This window comes from Ovis canadensis, chromosome 13, assembly GCF_042477335.2.
Source record: "Ovis canadensis isolate MfBH-ARS-UI-01 breed Bighorn chromosome 13, ARS-UI_OviCan_v2, whole genome shotgun sequence".
NCBI lineage: Eukaryota > Metazoa > Chordata > Mammalia > Artiodactyla > Bovidae > Ovis > Ovis canadensis.
Window position 1 is genome coordinate 66,716,167 of NC_091257.1, and position 15,583 is coordinate 66,731,749.

Consider the following 15,583-nt stretch of genomic DNA (forward strand, 5'->3'; position numbering starts at 1 on the left):
ATAGAGTTTCAGCCATGGCTGGTTGGCTTCAGGCTCACAACTCATCATCCTGAACCTCAGAAGTGCTATAAATTGGGCTATCTGGGGCTGGGGTCATTTCAGGAAGTGCTGCTGACAAGGGCATCTCTCCTTCCCTTCTTGTCAGAAGGTGCTGACAACCTGATCCCAATGGTCAATATGAAACACACTTCATAAAGTACCCAGCAGACTGGCCACTGAGACTGCTGCCTTCTACTCCCAGGTTACCACTGCAATGGGGTGGGGACAACAGAGCAGGCTCAACGACACGGAGTCAAGCTGTGATTCAATTCTCCACAGCAGCAGATGATGCTTCACTTGCGTTCAAAGGATGGTAGAAGCAAATACTTAAGAAGTATATTTCTGCTTAAAAAATAACAAACACAATAATGGAGTGGGGGATGAATGGATAAAATGAGTTCTACCCTTTTGCTGGGTTCAATCTACATTGCACAGTATTGACAGTGAGTGTGTGTGAAGTCTTTGGACCCATCCACATCAAGATGCCTCTGCAACACCTACCGGGCAGGGCGATGCACTCCTGATTCCGGGGCTCCCACTGGCAGTTCTGGTCCAGGGCACAGCTCCTACAGCTGGTCTTCTTGTTACAATAATACATCGGGTTATCCTTGGGGCACTGATCATACTTGAAAATGGAGATCTAGAACACAATGGACAAAAGCTTTTCTCTTATATCCACAGAGAGAACTCATGGTGAGGGCAACGGGGATGCTAAAAACAACAGAGTCTAACTGAGGAAGCAAACTACAAACAAACAGATAAACAAATAAGATGTAGGTGAAGCAGCACTGCAGTGGAAACATTCCAGAGTAATGTTCAAGGACACGCAATGATCTGGCAAGGAAATAGTGGATTCTCCTAAACACCATGTTTCAACTTATGTATCAGTAAAACGTGAAAGTTGAACCTGCTGCTTTTTAAATCATCTCCTAAACAGTATAAAAATTTTATATTTTATGATATGCTTTACCAACTGACAAAGAATGTCTTATAAACCGTCAAAAATTATAAAAGTTGAGCCATTCTTTTTTTTGCCTTATAATAAAAATCATAAATATAAGCATAAATTAGGCTGAGTCAAAATATAATGTAAGACAAGGAGATTTTGCCAAGTCTATTATTTCCACAATTTATTTTGGCAGCTACACACCTGACTCACTTTTACTCTCAAGTCCTAAACTGCTCCCCAACCTAGCATCGGTAGAGGGAGCACAGCATTACAAACTTCACACCAAGAATCTAGCCCTTAGCCACAGCCATGCCTAGGGACTGGGGCATACTCAGAATAACAGTCTTGCCTTCTTCTAAAACACAAACATCAATCCTCCTGGCTAGGAGAACCCTTGCAATTTGGACATATACAGCATCTCTTACTAAAAGAAACGTGACTCAACAGTAAAACCCAAATCAACACCAAAGATTTCAAAAATAATTCTGGGCTAGTATTTATACCATACACACTAAAACCTACATCTAAGCCCACTTGGGATTTCCCTATCCTTTGAAATCCCTGAGAAGCTGACCTGGCCTTCTGCGCAGCTGTGGTTCATAGGGACGCAATGGTCACCGCACCACTGGCAGCCGTTGGTGTTGGCTGTGCAGCTGTAACAATCCGTGAGCTGGTCACACCTGTCATGGTCAAAAACTGTGAAGAGAAGGAAAACTCATCAGCTGCGACAGCTTCTTTTCAGAAAAGTCACAGTCCCTTACAGCTGATGTTGAGCACAATATGACTGACGCGAAACGACAACAAAAAAAGTAACAAGGGCTGAAAGTAACATGAGGAGTGAAACTGGCAGGAAAATGTATTGGTGTGTTCAGGTTTAAACAGTATTTAGAAATAAGTAAACAATATGAAGAAAAGCCATTTTGTACTCCACCCTCTCAACAAAAGTACACAGAAGATGAAAAACAAAGATAGAATAATTCAACAATAAGGGAAATAGGTCTGGTTCTTTGAAGACTTTTCTTCCCAAGAAAGAAATCAACTAGCAATTCACTGAACACCAAGAGCTGCCCAGGAGCCAAACAAAGAAGTATAGGAGACCAAGCCATTTCTCCTAGCTATAAAGGCAAGGCTGCTCTGGGTGCAGGAAGCAGGCAGCACACAGAACCCCCCAAAAGGCAATGCACTTATATGTAAGAAATTCTGGGTTACTACAGACCTGTTGATTTCCCAGTGACCCTAGACGGGTCAAGGTCAGCAATGAAAGAGAAGCTACACAACTTCTGGCTCATCTATTCAACCATTCATGGGCATGGCACATGGTAGAATCCATGGACAAGAAAAGGCAGGGCGCACCCTCACAAAGATCCTAGCCACCTGCTCCTGAGGCTGCTCTCCCTGCCCTTGCTATCACTCCACGGCCTGGGCCCACACAGAAAGCAGAGTAAACCAGGAAGGTGACACTGGAGATGAGATCATAATGGATCATCTAAGGGAATTAAATACTATTTCCTATAAACCTGCACATTTAATTTGAACTTTTTAACATATGGTTAAAAAATAACTACTTCACTGCTTTTATCCCTTTTAGGAGATGGTGACTAGCCCTAAAAAGTTCTGGTCATCTTGGTTCTCTAGCACTCACAAGACCACCAATGAACCTGGAAAGTTGACTGGATGGTCTTACTGAGGATTTATGTTCAGTTTAATTTGGAACATTCCAGGACAGTTGAAAGCTGCCTCTGTCCATCATAACTCACATAGTAACTACTATATCATGGTAACCCTAATAGTTAAGAAATTCAATCAAGATACTTTAAATAAACTGAAGTGAAAAAATAATTTGCAGAGACATTTTTCTTACTTTTAAAAGACTTTCCCACATATGACTTCACTGTATTGCACTGTGCTGACTGTCAGGAAAAAAAAAGGGTAATAAGAAGCTGAGAAGGTAAGGTAAAGAAAACTTGGACAATACAAGGGGTGGTTCTAGAAGCAGGGATCACTGTTCATCTTCAGCAACTGCCTGCCTTGCCATCACTGCTGTGCTCAACTAGAGAGGTTAGAAAAGAATAATACTTTGCAAAGACAGTAACTCTACCTCTATCTATTAGAACAATCTACTTCAACACAGCATTTCTGGATTAGCCCTCTTAATCTTATCCTTGATTCCAGCTTGTGTTTCTTCCAGTCTAGCATTTCTCATGAGGTACTCTGCATAGAAGTTAAATAAGCAGGGTGACAATATACAGCCTTGACGTACTCCTTTTCCTATTTGGAACCAGACTGTTGTTCCATGTCCAGTTCTAACTGTTACTTCCTGACCTGCATACAGATTTCTAAAGAGGCAGGTTAGGTGGTCTGGTATTCCCATCTCTTTTAGAATTTTCCACAGTTTATTATGATCCACACAGTCAAAGGCTTTGGTATAGTCAATAAAGTAGAAATAGATGTTTTTCTGGAACTCTCTTGCTTTTTTCACAATCCAGCAGATGTTGGCAATTTGATTTCTGGTTCCTCTGCCTTTTCTAAAACCAGCTTGAACATCAGGGAGTTTACGGTTCACATATTGCTGAAGCCTGGCTTGGAGAATTTTGAGCATTACTTTACTAGCATGTGAGATGAGTGCAGAGTACATCATGAGAAACGCTGGACTGGAAGAAACACAAGCTGGAATCAAGATTGCCAGGAGAAATATCAATAATCTCAGATATGCAAATGACACCACCCTTATGGCAGAAAGTGAAGAGGAACTAAAAAGCCTCTTGATGAAAGAGAAAGAGAGCGAAAAAGTTGGCTTAAAGTTCAACATTCAGAAAACGAAGATCATGGCATCTGGTCCCATCACTTCATGGCAAATAGATGGGGAAACAGTGGAAACAGTGTCAGACTTTATTTTTTTGGGCTCCAGGATCACTGCAGATGGTGACTACAGCCATGATATTAAAAGACGCTTACTCCTTGGAAGAAAAGTTATGACCAACCTAGATAGTATATTCAAAAGCAGAGACATTACTTTGCCGACTAAGGTCTGTCTAGTCAAGGCTATGGTTTTTCCTGTGGTCATGTATGGATGTGAGAGTTGGACTGTGAAGAAGGCTGAGCACCGAAGAATTGATGCTTTTGAACTGCGGTGTTGGAGAAGACTCTTGACAGTCCCTTGGACTGCAAGGAGATCCAACCAGTCCGTTCTGAAGGAGATCAACCCTGGGATTTCTTTGGAAGGAATGATGCTAAAGCTGAAACTCTAGTACTTTGGCCACCTCATGCGAAGAGTTGACTCACTGGAAAAGACTCTGATGCTGGGAGGGATTGGGGGCAGGAGGAGAAGGGGGCAATTGAGGATGAGATGGCTGGACGGCATCACGGACTCAATGGATGTGAGTGTGAGTGAACTGCGGGAGATGGTGATGGACAGGGAGGCCTGGTGTGCTGCGATTCATGGGGTCGCAGAGTCGGACATGACTGAGCGACTGAAGTGAACTGAACTGAATCTTATCCTTAATGTCAGAACTGCATAATTCAATGTGGTAGCCACTAACCACATGTAGTTTTTATTTTTTATTTCTTTTTGGCTGCCAGTATGCAGAATCTTAGTTCCCTGTTCAGAGATGTAACCTGTGTCCCCTGCTGCAGAACAGCAGAGTCTTAACCACTGGATCGCCAGGGAAGTCCCCACATGTAGTTTTTAATTTAGTTAAAATATAAAAATTCATTTCTTCAGCCACACCAGTCTCATTCCAAGTGTTTAATAATCACAGATTGCTAGTAGCTAACATATGGGGACAGTGCAGAAATAAACATCTAGGTTCTGAAGTTGGTAGAAAAGGGGATTCCCTGGTGGCTCAGACGGTAAAGAGTTTGTCTGCAACGTAGAAGACTCAGGTTCAATCCCTGGGTTGGGAAGATTCCCTGGAGAAGGAAATGACAACCCACTCCAGTATTCTTGCCCGGAAAATCCCATGGACGGAGGAGCCTGGCAGGCTACAGTCCATGGAGTTGCAAAGAGTTGGACATGACTGAGTGACTGCACTTTCCTTTTCCTCTAGAGTAGGTATACAAAGTCTAGGCAATGTTAAAAATGTTTTTTCTTCATCATTAGCAAACAGCAGACATGGCATGTTTCCATCCACTACACAAATGTTTACAAACCAATTTTCAAACATCCATAAAGCATTTGCCTATGTTATTACTCAAATAATTTTGGATAATAAAATGAACACTGAAAGTTCACATAAGATAAGTGCCTTCACAATTGAGATAAAAAGATTTCAAATTAACTACATTTTAAGAAGAGGAAAAAAAAAACATACTTCTTTTAGAAAAACATTCTGACTTTATCTTTTCTTGTGCTTCAGGTGCCAGCTCCCAGGAGACACACTGAGATGACCCTGTGTCCCACACACACCGGACACCAGGTCCTGCTGCAAGACAAGCAGCTTCACTCTGGTGTGCTTCACACTGTTCCGATGTGAATACTAGGATGTCACTGAGGAGGAGACTATTAAAACCACCAAATACATACATGGTTCTAAAAGAAAAAAAAAGAGAGAAAAAGAGTTTACTGGAAACCTACATAAACAAATGCATGATACACTTTTTATAATCTTTAGACAAACCTCACATATCAAAAGTCCTGTAAAAAGTAATCTTTCAAGATCTCAAAAATCACTCTTATACCTTACTTCCCAAATTCCAACCTTTCACAATGGCCTATGACTAGTCAGAACAGTTACGATAACCTATCTATTCTTCTGGCTGCTAGCATAGATAAAGGCTCTCTAATCAAAACTGTGTAATGAAAACAGACCAATAAGAAAGAGATGAGTGCATATAGAAATTTAATGCACAGTACAAGCTGTATATCAGTGGAACAGATGATTTCTGTTCCAACTCTGATATGCCATAATCTGCCAGGAGTTTAGTACTAACCCACAATGAGCTATCAAGCAATTCATTCTCACTGTGTCTCAATTTTCCCCAAATCAACAGAGGACTAATTAAAGCATAAAGATTCCGTGGCTGCATTTTTACTGTATCTGAAAACTGACATATTTCAGTAACCAAAAATGAACACCAGGTTTAATTTTTAACTTCATATCGGCTTACTTAGTATCACATTATGTAGTATGGATTCAACTAGTCAATTTATTGCTTGAATCAAGTAAGCACTATCTGCCTCCCAGTACAGCAGGTATTCTTAGCAATCCTGAATACTTCTGGTCACATCGGCCATGTGAGGGTAGGCAGAGTCCTTCAAAGAGGCTTGGAGCAATGAACTGGAAAGAACAGCTGCATCTGCAGCAGTCTCAATGCTCCCAGCCCACGCTTCTTCCTGCCTCCCCCAAAAACCACAAGGACAACTAAGTGAAGCACAGCTGGCCCAATCTGGTGCTCAATTAAGGGAACCATCATTCAAAACATGTGAGTATCTTGTGAATCAAAGTTTCGCCTTAGGTAAATACTTCACAAAATTAAACTAACCATTACAGCAGAAATTAACACAACACTGTAAATAAACTATACTACAGTAAGAAAAATGTTGGAAAAATATCAAAATAGCCATGGTTTTTTTTCCTACGTGACTCCCTTGTCATGCCCTGCCCCCTCGAACCCTATGCATACACACAGAAACATATAGGCTCAAAAACTCCACTGGTATTATACAAAAATAAACACATTATAACTCAGGCAAGCCATTTCCAATTTTGATTCATGGTTAAACTACATCGTACGGTAAACTGTCACCTCTCTGAGTTCATATAAAACCTCCGAATATTTTGATAGAAAATCCATTTATTTGCTAATTATCATTACGGTACTAACAGCTGCCATTTAGCAAATGCCTATTATCTGCCAAGTCCTATGCTGGGAAAACATAATAAAGATGAAAAGAGCTGAGGCCAGGCAACCACAGGTAAGATGATAACAAAATTTACCCACCGATTTTCCGATGAAAAGCATCAACAGGCATTTACTAGAAAACTTTAAGGCTTTTCCTTACTGAGGCAATACATATTACAATTTAAGATAACATCCCAAATTATAATTTAAAAAATCCTTCCACTTTAATCCATACTTATCAAATGTTTCTACTATAAGTTTCATTGCTAAGTTTCAACTAAATGTTTACTTTGTGAAAGATGTCCCTTTTCCCAATGTCTAAGTTTTCTTCTTCCTTCACATCTCCAAGATAGGTTGCTTTCTTTTTTTTTATTTTATTTTAAAAATTTTTTTATTATTTTAACAACAAAACATTTTGTATTGGGGTATAGCAAATTAACAATCTTGTGATAGTTTCAGGTGATAGATTGCTTTCTTATCTTCCCTCATCCAAGGTCAATTACCTCATCTAACTTGAATTATGACAAAAGAAAATTTGAAAACAAAGGGAATCCTAACATACATAGGCATTATAGCATTTAAATAGTTTCAGGACTGATAAGGCCAAGAATTTTAAAAGAAGTAAACAACAGTAATCACAACAGAAACAAAAATGAGAAAATTAACAACATGATTAGACTATTTTAACAAATAAAAATAAGGTACAAGTCACATAGCCACGTTGGAGCTCCTTTATAAGACAGATGCTTTTCCAGGGGCAGATTTAAGAAGAGCTCTGTGAGTTTGGGCCAGACACTTCCAAATGATGCAATGGAACACAGTGCAGACTTCAGATAATACAGAGACCTGAACTGTATGAACCGCCACAGACTTGAGCTATATGAAGCACCAGAATCTCCCACCTCTGTTCCCATAACTAAGTGTTTTTTGAAGTGCCCTCTTTTCAAAAATCTTTCTTCACCACTCAGACAAAAGGTAAGAAATGCAACAACCTAAGCACCACAAATGATAGCAAATGGCAGAGGGTATAAGACAGTAACTGCACACAACTTTTGTTGTCCTATGCACTCAGACAACACCAAAGACAGCTTACTTCTAAAACCACATCAACAAACATGGCATTAGAAGTAATTCAAATCCACATCAAATATTTTAAATATAAATCAGGAAATCCATACCTAACATAATTCTGTGAAACACAAATGAGATAAAGTAATCCTGCAAATAATATGTAAGTTCAATATCACTTCACATTTTACTTCATTTTCATTTTAAACATAAGAGAAAAGGAGCAAGCCCTTCTTCAATTACCTGTTGTATAAGACTGCTGAGTGGCCAAATCTGTTGACATCATGGTGGAGATCAGGTCTGGGAAGCACTGACCATCGGTCACAATCTAGGAGCAAGAAAAACACACTTCAGAAGGGACAACTATTCATAATCAATGGAGACTGGTATTTTCTTTGGGAAAGAAGATTGTAATAAACACAAACACAGCTCACAGTTTTTCTTAGTCACACCATTATTTGAGTTAAAACTCAGCAACAACAGATCAGCAAGGCATGAAAAAAAGGTAGGACTCTACAGCAATTCTAATGAATGAATGCAATGAAAACCCCTCACAACCAAAATTTAATAAATAAATCTAATTAGTGAATGCACCCAACTTCCATGACATCCTTATCACTCACTCTGTTGCCCATCAGTATTACCCACTACAATGTATTCTAACTTAATCAAATTTTACATTTTTCAAAGCTTACGTAAGTAAAGCATGTACATTCCATAATGATTTTCCACTCTATGTTGCTTTGCCCAAACTCAGTAACTAGAATAGGAAAATACAAGTAGAAAATTAAAACTACAATAATAATAACCAACTTTATCTAATTTTTAAAAGATCCTTTCCTAGATCCCCCAGATCTACTTATTTTCCTTTGTTCTGATCCAAGCTAACGATCTCTCTTCTGGACCTTAATACCAACTAGTGCTGCTGAACCATACCAACCTCTGACTCACTGTCTCCTATTCCCAAACACGCAGACTTTCACACTCACTCAATCTAGACATTTATTCAGCCTTGACAACAAAAGCTTTCACTTCTCCCACCCAGCCTAAACTCTGTGGTGTTCTTCACATGCAGAACAGAGGCCATCAACTCCCACAGCCTCCTGCTTCCTTCCCTAAAACCAGGGTGGCAGGAGCCCTTCCTCTTGTCACGCTTGACTTTTACCACAGCATTTAAATACGCCCAAGGAGGCATTCAACTTACCCCTTTTCTTGCCTTCACAGACAAGGGTTTTTTTGTTTGTTTTTAAGTGAAATGTTTTAAGTGAAAACACTGCTGTGTTTATCTCAACATGCATTACTTCTCAGCTTTCTATACTCTGGATCTTTCCTCCGTATCTAGAAGGTAATGAATGACCTCCTGGTTGCAAAATCTGAAAGACTCTTCAGTCCTTATTTTACCTCATCCCTCTGTCTGTCTCTTTGCGACCCCACCAACTGTAGCCCACCAGGCTCCTCTGTCCATGGGATTCTCCAGGCAAGAATACTGGAGTGGGTTGCCATTTCCATCTCCAAAGGATCTTCCCGACCCAGGGATTGAACCCAGGTCTTCTGCATTGCAGGTGAATGCTTTGCCCTCTGAGCTACTAGGGAAGTCATCCCTCTGCAGCCACTGGTAACTGCTTCCTCACAGGTCCCCAGTCTTGCCTCACTTCTGTCCTACTTCTCCAACATGCTTTCGCAGTCTCCATTCTCTTTCAGGCTTCTTTATGGATCTACCCCTTGGTTCTTTGCTTGTTCCTGATGACACATGCTCCCTATAGAAAGTTCATCCCCTCCTACATTTTCCCCACTGATTTCTTTTTCTCTCTGCCCCACAGTCATCTCCACTTGAACATGCTCTCAAATTCAATTTACTCACTTCCTCCCAGATTCTGTCCTTCTAGTTCCAGTCTTAAGGGGAAAAACAAAACAAAAAAACCATCTACTACGGCCCACACCAGATATCAGAGAAGGATGCTGTCACTGCTTTCAAAACACAGATTCCTAGTAATTCTCAAACCCATTTGTCTCTTTATCCTCACTGTTACTGCCACAGCCTTGGCTCAAACCCTCCTAAGAACTTTTATCAATAGCCTTGTTACACATCCTACCCCTCCCCAACTACACATCACAATGCCACACAGAGATCTCCCTCAGACACAAATACAGTTCTATTACCTCTTCTTTAAGATTCTTCAAAAAGCATAAACCCTTCAGCACAACACAGCAAGTCCCTCAAGTTCTGACCACACAGCTGCTTGCTTCTAGTTCTGCTGGAAGCCACTCTTCCCTGATGTGCTGCTAGGATACAGCCAGAACTAACTATTCAGAGGCCCCAAGTTTATGTAGCATAGTCTCTTAATACCTCTGTGTCTCTACACATGGGGTTCCTTTGACTGAGAAGTGCTACCTAACCTGGTCCAGCTGACTTCCCAGTGTTCTTAGGACCCAGCTTGCAAGGCCCTTCTCAAGAAGGCTTTCCCCACCATGTGTAAAACAGACAGCTAGTGGAAAGCTGCTGTATAGCACAGACAGCTCAGCTCAGTGCTCTGTGATGACCTAGAGGGGTGGGAGGAGGGAGCCAGGGAGGCTCAAGAAAGAGGGGATATATGTATACATATAGCTGATTCACACTGCTGCACAGCAGAAACTAACACAATATTGTAGAACAATTATACCCCAATTAAAAAAAAAAAAAGACTTTCCCTGACTGCAACCCTTATACCTAAGAGTTATGGGATGTTCACAGGTGTTCTCATATGTTCTTCTCAGGCAAATAACACCCTAAATTGCAGTGATATTGTCTGCTCGATTCTCTGCTTTCCCCACCATGAGGCCAAGGACTGTAACCTATTCCTTTTACAATCCCCAATGTACAAGCTCAGTGGCTTGCGCTTAAATGTCTGTTAAAAAAGAACATCTGATGATATTTACACAAAAGAATTTCTAATATTTGTTTTGCATGAACCAATATTGCCCTCTTCTGGTCAATACAATTACCACACCAAATATTTAAAATATGCCTGTCCAAGTATTACATCAAGCATGTATGAAAACAGTTTCAAGGGAATGAATAAAGCTAGACTTAAACCAACTCAACACAATGCTGGTGGTCACAATGACATAATACACTATATAAGGCTTTTATTTGTAACACAGGAGAGCCCAATCACCCCAACCCATCAAAGGAGGGACTTTAAAAGAATCAGATATAGAAGTAATGCTTTTTAATATATTATGATCAGTCAATTTAACATTAAAAATTCCATCTGGACCTCTTTCAAACAGCTTGACCACTATTAACTACAGATATTTTGTTTCTTTTAAAATGCAGGTTATGGATAAAAAAGATTCTTGAAGCTAAAATGGCTTTGGGAAACTTACCAATGTCATAAGCCATGAAATCTGAAGAGAAGCATTTGGCCCCATGGCTCATGGATGTGTCATTGTGTGTGTTTCCTCCAAACACCAGCATGGTTCCACTCACTATCACAGCTGTGTGCAAGTAACGGAAAAATCGGCTGTCCTTAAGAATGGTCCTTTTGAGTTTATTTAAAAATAATAAATACAAGGTTAGTTCTTTAGAATGTTTATCACCTATTTGTTAATACAAACATAACCATTTTCTTAACTTCAGATCCAAATGTGCAAATACTTTTACATTTTTCTCTGTATATAAGTAATTTTTCAACAATAAACATGTAAAATCAAAAGATATAGAATTTTGATAAACTATGTTGAGTCTTAAAAATATTCATACCCTATCACTCTATAATTCTAGTTTCTGAGTAGAAATCATGTGAAATATAGATGGAAGCTTACATACCATCTTTACGAATAAGACAAGAGCTAGAAACCAAAACTTTCAACTGTATAGCTCACTATACCCACATGATGGAGTATTACACAGTCACTAAAAATAACCATTTTAACTACAGATAATATGTATCCATAGTGAGGTCTCAAATATGTAAGGAAATACAAAAAGCAGAGAAACTACTGCTTTATAATTATTTCATAACTCAAATTTGCCATATATTTATTAAGATTAGCATACTTTGTATAGACCAAAAGAGAGTAGAATGAGGTGAGCTCTAATCTTTCGGGTACTGAGTCCATCTCTGATGATTTCATGGAATGATACCAATAACTGACCCCAATGATAATATCTTGGTCATCAAAAAAAGGTTAAAAAGCAAACTTAAGTACAACAGTGCGCATAAACTCAGCTATATAAAACAGTTTATTCCTTAGGGCTCTGAAGAACTAAAATTTTACAGTGGTACTGAGCGTATGGAAACGGAAAAACAGTAAAAACAAAAAACAAAACACAAGGCTCTAATCAACTTACTACAAAATTATAGAAAGTACTACTTTATCACCTTCTGCTTAGTTCATAGCTTATAGATACTACTACTTATCATCTTCTGCTTGATTCACAATTTCTCTGATTACAATGATGAAGAAAGGTATCAGAAAGGCTTGAAAACAAAACTGGAACACAATTTTCCCAACAGTTGACAGAATTCACATTCTAAAGTGAAAGCTCAAGAAAAAGTACCCACCACATCTGGGTGTCCACATCGTATCTGTAGAGGTCATCTGCAAGCCGGTACTTATTGGCACTGAAAGCCTTGTAGCCTCCATGAATATACAGGGCCTTGGTCCTATCATCATAGACACTGCTATGGCCGTAGCCGCCTTGGACAAGGGCACCCTGGGTGTGTAATATACTCCACGTGTTCTTATCTGGAAAGAGAGCAAACAGTTCAAGGCAAATGTTGCAGGCTCCTCCTCTCAAATACTTAAAATTACCAATTAGCTTAAGACAGAAGAGATTTCGGGAAACTTGATACACATAACTTTCTTTAATCATTTTTAAAGGAAGGCCACCTAAAACTTAATACAAACCCAGGTGGCCAAACATCTTTGGCTCCCTGCCAAATTGACAGTAACAAATACATACTACTTTAAATCTGACATTCAAAATATATTCACTGAAAAAAATATACCTACCCAAGTCATATTCCTGCACACTGCTTATATATCCATAGAGAGGGCAGTGACCAAAGACAACCAGCATGACCACTCGGCCATTTTTCAACGTGACAATGTGCGCCGAGTGCCCAACCACTGCATACTGCTCCTTTGCTTTGGGGGACAACAACACCCATGATTCATTATGAATATGAAACACTCTCAACTCATTGGTCACATTCCCTGTTGAATCAATTTTTCCTCCATACATGTAAATTTTATCCTGGGGAAAAAATGTAAACAAAATTCTAAAAAATATCAAAAGGATCAATTCTAAACACAGAAAAGTGAACAGTTCAAAACCTCGATATTATTTTTAGCTTAAAAGTGTTAGTGAAAAGCACCTTTCAGTGAAAGAACAAAATAAATCATAATTTTTATCCCTAATACTTGGCCACTTTTCTTGGATTTCCTCATACAAGATTTTTTACAATATAAAATGATTTGGAAAAATAAAGTTGAAATAAACTACAAAACAGGGAAATGAAAATGACTATTCAATTACATTGTAATTCTTGGCTAAACTTGCTAATGAATGTAAAAGCTAATCTACACTAAGTTAATTATTAATCATTTAGTACCACACTCATAATATCCCAGTCTGACTTATGAGTCCATTTAAATCTCTCAGGTTAGACTCAACTTTAACTTAACCAATTATATACCCCTCAAATATTAAAGCTTTCCCCTAATTAAAACCAACAATGAAGTCAAAATCAGAGAAAGCAGAATGGGGGTTCCAGGGGTAGGAGGGAGGAGAGAATGGGGAATTATTGTTAAATGAGCATGGAATTGCAATTTCATAAGATCAAAAGAATTGCAAAGATGGATGGTGATGATGACTCCAACATTATGAGTGAAGTTACTATCACTGAATTGTACACTTAAAAATGGCTAAGATGGTAAATTTTGTTATGCATAATTTACCACAATAAAAAAGATTAGGAAAAAAATCCAACATTAAAAAGCTATCAATCATATAATATGATAAGAGTAATGATGGAAGAGTTGAGTTTCTAGCTTAGTACACAGTGGAGACATTTTACCTGGTATAATGCTAAAGAATGGCCATATCTAACAACCACACTGTTCACAGAACGGTTCAGTGCAAGCCACTCCCTAGAAGCAAGGTCATACCTACAAAACAAACAGATCATATTTTCACCCAAACAAGGAAACAGAACATCTTGGAGTCTTTATTTGTAATCTAATCCATTTTGGAGATGCTCTTTAAATCTATGATGGATGTGGGGAGGTATCTGAGCAAACATATCTAGTATCTGTGCCTATTAGGCGTTTGAGAACTCAGGAAGGGGCAGCGGGGCTACATTGTCTGGGAACAAAAAAGAAAACCAACTGAATTTTCTAGTGTTTCCTGAAAACCTCTATACACTAGATCACTTGCAGGTTGCATTATAGTCGAGGGACTTTCATTACTATAACTTTTCTTTCATTTAACCATATAAAAATAAGTGAAAGTCACTCAGTGGTGTCCAACTCTTTGAGACTCCATGGACTGTATAGTCCATGGAATTCTCCAGGCCAGAATACTGGAGTGGGTAGCCTTTCCCTTCTCCCAAGGATCTTCCCAACCCAGGGATCAAACCCAGGTCTCCTGCATCGCCGGTGGCTTCTTTACCAGCTGAGCCACAAGGGAAGCCCAAGAATACTGGAGTGGGTAGCCTATCCCTTCTTCAGAGGATCTTTTGACCTAGGAATCAAACCGGGGTCTCCTGCATTGCAGGCAGATTCTTTACCAACTGAGCTATCAGGGAAGCCCCATATAAAAGTAAAGACACACACTGAAAAAGGGATGACAATTAGGTTTAAAAAAATTTCTAGCCTTTCCTTTTCTTTGCCTAATTTACATTAAAAAAATTTTGTATTGGTGGATAATCGCTTTAAAATGTTGTGTTGGTTTCTGCATATAACAATACAAATCAGCCATAAGTACATGTATGTCCCCTCCCTCCTGAACCTCGCTCCCACTCACCAACCCATCCTGCCCTTCCAGGCTGTCACAGAGCACTGGGTTGAGCTCCCTGTGCTACACAGCGACTTCCCACTAGCTATCTTTTTAAAATATGGTAAGGTATATGTTTCAATGCTACTCTTTCAATTCATTCCCCCCCATTTACTTTAAAAAGTAATATTTTCAAGAAAACTAGAATATCATTATACCATCTCAATTACAGTATGAATACATTTAAAGACCTTTAAAATACAAAATGACCACATATTCTGTCACCTAGAAATGAATATTATTAAGTAAACTTTCTTCCAGATATTTTTATGGATACATACAAATAGAAGAATAGATTGATAATATACATTTATACAAAGGGGATCATAATATAGGTGATAATTTTAATAAAGTGTTAACTTTAAATCTATATAATTTAATATAAAAAAGAAACCAAAGGGGAACCAATGCTATTTTTATATTTTAAATGTTTACATTCTATAGTTTTCCCGAATACAATTTTTTAAACTATGAAAAACATTACTATATGTAAATAAGGTATGTTTTATCACAACATAATTGCAAAGAGGGAAATAAGTATCCATCAATAGTAAATGGATTAATCAATTATAGTACATCTATATAACAGAGTAAAAAATAAATATGCTCAAGCAACATATTATTAATATAAATCTTGAAACAAT

At 38.7% G+C, this 15,583-nt stretch overlaps 1 protein-coding gene across 3 annotated transcripts in view; it reads right to left on the bottom strand.

The window, feature by feature from the left end:
- ATRN (attractin) overlaps positions 1 to 15,583 on the bottom strand; it is a 184,987-nt gene that overhangs the window by 92,062 nt on the left and 77,342 nt on the right. For all 3 annotated transcript variants that reach the window (XR_011248200.1, XM_069548083.1, XM_069548084.1), the window contains exons 7-14: positions 13,963 to 14,053; positions 12,896 to 13,139; positions 12,445 to 12,628; positions 11,264 to 11,418; positions 8,141 to 8,225; positions 5,299 to 5,516; positions 1,563 to 1,684; positions 541 to 679 (exon numbers count right to left, since the gene is read on the bottom strand). Coding sequence is in view for 2 of the 3 variants with exons in the window: in XM_069548083.1 (XP_069404184.1) it covers positions 541 to 679; positions 1,563 to 1,684; positions 5,299 to 5,516; positions 8,141 to 8,225; positions 11,264 to 11,418; positions 12,445 to 12,628; positions 12,896 to 13,139; positions 13,963 to 14,053 (1,238 nt within the window). In the remaining variant the exon portion in view is untranslated. The remainder of the gene's footprint in view (positions 1 to 540; positions 680 to 1,562; positions 1,685 to 5,298; positions 5,517 to 8,140; positions 8,226 to 11,263; positions 11,419 to 12,444; positions 12,629 to 12,895; positions 13,140 to 13,962; positions 14,054 to 15,583) is intronic.